Here is a 6,162-nt window from a genome sequence, read left to right as displayed (position 1 = left end):
GATAAAGTTTAAGATGCCGTTTGGAGTTGGACCAGTCAAAACAAAATTCAACTAGTATAGTCAACATAAGTAAACCAGAAATATTCACTTATATTTCTTTGAAAAGAAGAAAAATAATCATTTGACATACATAACAGAGCTAGCTAAATGTATTTCAGTTATATCTCTTGCAAATCATTTTTTTCAAAAGCATTCTGGTGATTAATCGATAATTAAAATGTAAATAAAAATAAATAAAAACTAGAAAAGCCTCGAAGCATAGACGGGGTTCTCAATTGAAGCATGCTATTTCCAAACCAATCAATGAGAAGACAAACAAAAAGCAAAAAAGCAGTAAGGAATACGGAGAGAATAAAAAAATCAATAAGAAATAAGCGATTTAACTAAATATGATCAAAATAAGGGGGTCACTTTACAATAGACCCAACATTTTAAGACGCCCTAGAGAGTAGAGAGAGAAAAGACGCTATTAGGATTTGAGACGGTTTTGAGCTCGACATTTTATCATTTCTCTTTCCTCTCACTTTCAGATTGTTTCTCAGAAAAGAAAAAGAAAAAACCCAAATTCTTCGACTAAGCTTTCTTGACATAGTTCTCCAGTTACCTTTGTAAAAAAGATTCAACTCGCTTTCTCGCTCTAGATCCGTAAGCAAAGGTCTAACATTGTTGTTTTATTGTTCTTTGTCTTCGCTTTCGTAGACTTTCCATTTCTCTCTAGGTTTCTTGTTTTTATTTTATTTTATGCATTCTTCAGATTCTTAGTCTCCTCAGTTTCGAATTTCTATTTCATGTCTTTTTTGATTCCGAAAACCAGTTGAAATTGAAAGATACAACGCAAAGAAAGCAAGATAGTTTCTCTATTTCAAGTTCTCTCCCTTACAAATTCCGATTCTCGATCTTTGCAAACCCTAGAAACCTTTTGCCTCCTGTATTTTTTTGTTCGGTGGTCTCTGGTGATTTCTAGGGTTTCCGAATTAAGGGCGATGAATAACAACAACAATAGAGGGAGGTATCCGCCGGGGATCGGCGGTCCTGGCCGTGGCGGCGGCGGGGGAATGAACGCCAATCCGGCGTTCCAGTCGAGAGGAAACCAACAGCAATACGTTCAGAGGGGTATGGTGCAGCAGAACCAGAATCAGTCGCTGCCCCCACAGCAATATTATCAGCAACAGCAACAACAACAGCACCAGAATCAGCACCAACAGTCCTCACATCATTCTCAGCAGCAACAGCAGTGGCTGAGAAGGGGTCAGTTGGGCGGCGGAGGAGGCGGCGGAGCTGCCGATTCAGTTGAGGAGGTCGAGAAGACTGTGCAGTCCGAAGCCGTGGATTCGAGGTAAAGCATGGATAATTTTATTTGGATTTTCGTGTTTTGATGTATGGTTTGTAGATGCGGTGCCGATGTTGTTTGTTGTTACTACATGGTTTAGTGTAGATCTTATCGTTTTTCGAAATGGGTTTCTTGACAATGGTTACTTATTGAATGTTATGGGAGTTGCTAATGGTACTAGGTATTGTAAGAAATTATCTATATGTATTTTGGGTTGTATTGCTTTTAGTGTCTTTTGTATTCGCATATCGCTCACATGTATTTATGTGCTTATCAATAAGATGGAAGAATATTTAGATTATGACAGTTGCGTCAATATAATCATTATCTTTCTCAAAAAAACAATAGACAAATATAAAAGCTAGAAGAACATGCTCAAATTGTGTAACATGGACTCCTGAAAACAGTCAGCTTAATGGTAGGTTTATCATACTAAGATCGGGAGCACGCTTGCACGAATCTTGTTGTATCAGTTACGATAAAAGTTGCTTGAAGCTTTTGGAGGAGATTTTTGTTTTACATCTATTTCCGAGATAATTTTTGTCAGAGTTTCGTATTCGAGAATATTTTGCAGAGAAGTTTCTACATTCTTTTTATCCATTGTCTGACCCAATATTAGAGCATCCAATATTTGGGTTTTGAACGAGCCAGAAATACATTTTTTTTCCAGTCGTATTGCTAACCAATTTTCTCTCTGCTCCAATCTTCAAGAATTTATAGTTCAACTACTGTTACATGTAATCTGAGATGTCACCTCTTCGATTTTATTTTCTTTTTAGTTCACAAGATTGGAAAGCAAGGTTAAAGTTACCCCCGGCTGATACTCGTTACAGAACAGAGGTACTCTTTTAGTTCTACTCATTACTGAGTGATGGTTAAAGTTTAATAATTTAATTTAATATTTTTTTTAGTTGTCTCTACCAGCTTCTATTTTCCCGCCTCCTATTTTGGTTTTAGGACATTCTTTTTTTTTTTTTTTTTAATTTTTTTTGTTCTGGGATACATACATGGTACTGAAGTGAAGCTTAATTAAGGGAGTCGTGTATATTAAGAAATTTACCCTTTTGTATGCTAGTATAAGCCTTGGGACTTGTGAAATTTAAAAATAATAGAATAATCCTACTGATTTTTTTACTTAATTTTATCAAGGGCCCTTTTATCAAACAAATTCACAACCTGTTTTGGGTTGAGCTGCTAACCACTGAACAATATCTTTGCCTTTACTAAAGCCTTAAATAGCTCACAGTAGTTTACTTTGCCTTCATCGTTATGTACGAAGAACACTCCATCTTCAGAAAATAAGTTTCAGTGTAGCATCTGTTAATTTCTGTGCAGCTTTTTTTTTCGTTATATAAAATGTTCTTCAGTATTTTTATGTGAAGGCACATGTCCTCTCTCTCTCTAATGTGCAAACATTATTGATTCTTTAAATTCAGATCTTTTAATTGATGTTCTGTTCAGGATGTGACGGCAACTAAAGGAAACGAGTTTGAGGACTATTTTTTGAAACGTGAGCTGCTAATGGGAATATATGAGAAAGGGTTTGAAAGACCATCCCCGATTCAGGAAGAGAGTATTCCAATTGCTCTAACTGGTAGTGATATTCTCGCTCGAGCTAAAAACGGTACTGGAAAGACGGCTGCGTTTTGCATCCCTGCCTTGGAAAAGATTGATCAGGATATTAATGTCATTCAAGGTATTTTATCTACGAAGGGATACTATTTTAGCACACCTGTTGATACTATGCAGTTTTTTTAAATTGCCACTAAATACCTTTAGTATTACTATTTGCTCACTATGGTATGCAAATATAGAACACTCCAGGATTGCATTAAGGTGGTTATTTTGATGTATTGTTTGCTGACCCGATGATGATTGTTTGCATCTTCATCTAGTTGTAATTCTCGTCCCAACCCGTGAGCTTGCTCTTCAGACTTCACAAGTTTGTAAGGAGCTTGGGAAGCACTTGAACATTCAAGTTATGGTTACGACTGGAGGTACTAGCTTAAAGGATGATATCATGCGTCTGTATCAACCTGTCCATTTACTTGTTGGTACTCCTGGAAGGATTTTAGATCTATCTAAGAAGGGTGTTTGCAACTTGAAAGAGTGCAGCGTGCTTGTTATGGATGAGGTATGTTTCTTGTTCTGAGCATCTGTAGAACTAAAAAAATGCTTTTTAGTGCAAGTTAAAATGTTGTTGGCAGGCACTTTCAGTGAATTTATTTTGTTATCAATGACATCCCATACAGTCAATAGTTCTATACATTTCTTATATATATATATATATATATATATGTGTGTGTGTGTGTGTGTGTGTGTCTGTGTATAATATTTTCAATTTGGTTGACATTAGCATATGAGCTGAGCCTATTGTGTTTTATTTTTCAGGCAGACAAACTATTGTCACCGGAATTTCAACCATCAATTGAGCAACTGATTGCCTTCTTGCCTCCAACTCGGCAAATTTTGATGTTCTCAGCAACATTTCCTGTTACTGTTAAGGACTTTAAAGATAGATATCTCCGTAAACCTTATGTAATAAACCTTATGGATGAGCTTACTCTAAAGGGTATTACACAATTCTATGCTTTTGTCGAAGAAAGACAGAAAGTTCACTGCCTGAACACTCTTTTTTCAAAGGTATGGTTTTAACTGAACTACATTACGTTTAGTTTTGTAGTTTAGAATATTATATACAGTTTCCTATCTCCTTTCCGAACTACATTATGATTCTTTCGTTATGTCCTTTCCAGCTTCAAATAAACCAATCCATCATCTTCTGTAATTCTGTGAATCGGGTAGAACTGTTGGCCAAGAAAATTACAGAACTTGGCTATTCTTGTTTTTATATTCATGCCAAGATGCTCCAAGACCACCGAAATAGGGTATTTCATGACTTCCGCAATGGTGCATGCAGGAACCTTGTTTGCACTGGTACGTCATTGTTTCTCACGACCATACTTTTTGGGGGTTTGAATTTGCAATGCATTTGGGTGACCTCATAATCTGTTTCATTGAACAGTTCAGCTTCAATAGGTTATGGCTTATAACTGTAATGATTGGTATTAGGTCTTAAATATATACTCTTTCACTCACATCATAGACTCTTGTAAGTTATACTGATAACTTGTTATCGGATGTACTATGCTAGTTACAAAATTAGTTCTGTTTTTAATTTGCAATTCATAATGCTAATATACTCTCTATGTGGGGATTCAAATTACAGATTTATTTACTAGAGGAATAGACATTCAAGCAGTTAATGTTGTGATAAATTTTGACTTTCCGAAGAACTCAGAGACATATCTGCACAGGGTATGTACATGGCTTTATTTACATGCCGATTTTCTTATATATTTGCCTCGTATCTTTATGGTTTATATCTCATGCAGGTTGGTAGATCCGGAAGGTTCGGGCATCTTGGTTTAGCTGTGAATTTGATCACATATGAGGACCGCTTTAACTTGTATGCTCTCTCGTTTGCATCTGGACTGCACGCACCTTACATGCAGCTTTTAATATCTTAAATATTACAACATGCATCAATTTTCTAACAGGTATAGGATTGAGCAAGAACTTGGGACCGAGATTAAACAAATTCCACCACATATTGATCAGGCGATATATTGCCGGTAACGTGGCTGTGGAAATTGAGTCAAAATGGTGAGAAATAGTAATATCCTCTTCGAAGTGTACAATTCACATGTCATAAATACCTAAAATCCAGTTCTTGAAACAAAATGACAGGTTGTGGTGTTTCCCTTTTCTTGAAGGTGGTTGACGAAGCGCATAGTTATGAAGGTATCTTAGCTCTCGATGTCAGACAGAGACAATCTCAGGATTAGGCATTGTTGTTGGACTAGACTCTTGAATGGGTGATTCAGAGATGTCTTCTGATTAAATGCTTTTTATTAGCTTCTGAATTTTCGTTTCCCCAAAACCTTTTTAACAAGACCCTTTGAAGGGAATTTCTAGATTGCCTTATAAAACCCTGGATAGATGTTGGGTTGGGTCCATTACAAAACCCTCGCCTTTGATTCATTATCGTACTGGTTTGGCGCTATCGTTTTATTCTAGTTTTTGGCCGGTTGAAGAATGTACTTTATCAGGAAAGTAACTTTATTTGCTTTTAGGTAGTACTTTTTTATTTCTTAATGCTCAGCTTGTGAACCGCATTTCTAGCACGGAATGCATATCTGACATGTTTAAATTGAGACTCTGATGTCTTTCCAGTGTTCTTGTATTATTTGGTAGCGTTAAGGGTGCAAAGATGTCTGTCAATTGATTATACTATTTGTTCCTGTAAATTGCATTTGTGTTTTTAGGGTTGATGTCGCTTCGGAGTGAACTTTTTTAGGTGTAACATTTGTTTATCATTCAAATTTGGTGAAAAGTTATTTAAAAAAAATGGAAGTACTCTCTTTTTTAGGTGGTTATTTTTAATCAAATAACCTTAAAACGGTCTGCCATTTTTATACCTGAAATCAAGGATCGAAATACCGTTACCGTTACCGTCCCGAGCTTTCGAATTTACTGGTAACCTTCGGTACCGTAGAGGAATACCGGGGGAAGCAGGAAAAAAAAAGGAAACCGATACCGTTGAACTTATCGTTACCGTAGAGGAATACCGTCAAATACCGTATTTACCGAGGGGAATTCAGAAAAGAAATATACAAAAAAACATACAAAGTACGTAAGATAAAATTCATTAAATTAGAAAGTGTACAATGTTTCAACACAATACCAAATTACAAACACAACAAAAAGTAAGTTCAATAGAAGGAATATAAATGACTACTCAAAGCGACCGTATGCAGCGGTCATACAGT

At 36.1% G+C, this 6,162-nt stretch overlaps 1 protein-coding gene across 4 annotated transcripts; it reads left to right on the top strand.

Annotated features, from left to right (window-relative positions):
* Nucleotides 1–468: 468 nt before the first annotated feature.
* Nucleotides 469–5,668, top strand: RH8 (RNAhelicase-like 8). Of its 4 annotated transcripts, XM_089611673.1 has the most exons (11): nucleotides 474–645; nucleotides 755–1,336; nucleotides 2,110–2,170; nucleotides 2,792–3,026; nucleotides 3,226–3,464; nucleotides 3,722–3,973; nucleotides 4,087–4,267; nucleotides 4,560–4,648; nucleotides 4,726–4,799; nucleotides 4,891–4,996; nucleotides 5,081–5,621. In XM_089611673.1, exons 2-10 carry the CDS (start codon nucleotides 984–986, stop codon nucleotides 4,967–4,969), a joined length of 1,563 nt encoding a protein of 520 aa, XP_089467799.1. In that variant the 5' UTR covers nucleotides 474–645; nucleotides 755–983; the 3' UTR covers nucleotides 4,970–4,996; nucleotides 5,081–5,621. The 4 variants fall into 4 exon arrangements, with proteins under 4 accessions (XP_089467801.1, XP_089467800.1, XP_089467798.1 ...); XM_089611675.1 differs by having other exon boundaries at nucleotides 469–1,336; nucleotides 4,891–4,993; nucleotides 5,107–5,668; XM_089611674.1 differs by having other exon boundaries at nucleotides 470–1,336; nucleotides 5,107–5,668.
* Nucleotides 5,669–6,162: the final 494 nt, after the last annotated feature.

The sequence above is a fragment of the Urtica dioica genome, chromosome 4 (assembly GCF_054948205.1).
Source record: "Urtica dioica subsp. dioica isolate 48M chromosome 4, U.dioica_male_clone48M_v1_H2, whole genome shotgun sequence".
NCBI lineage: Eukaryota > Viridiplantae > Streptophyta > Magnoliopsida > Rosales > Urticaceae > Urtica > Urtica dioica.
This window is presented reverse-complemented; position numbering and strand designations above follow the sequence as displayed.

What these genes read in the sequence shown, in the direction of transcription:
- RH8 (XM_089611675.1), top strand. Translation starts at nt 984, where the DNA reads ATGAATAACAACAACAATAGAGGGAGGTATCCGCCGGGGATCGGCGGT. An exon ending in TCCGAAGCCGTGGATTCGAG is followed by an intron (nt 1,337 to 2,109) that starts GTAAAGCATGGA and finishes TTTTCTTTTTAG; the next exon opens with TTCACAAGATTGGAAAGCAA. An exon ending in GCGTGCTTGTTATGGATGAG is followed by an intron (nt 3,465 to 3,721) that starts GTATGTTTCTTG and finishes TTTATTTTTCAG; the next exon opens with GCAGACAAACTATTGTCACC.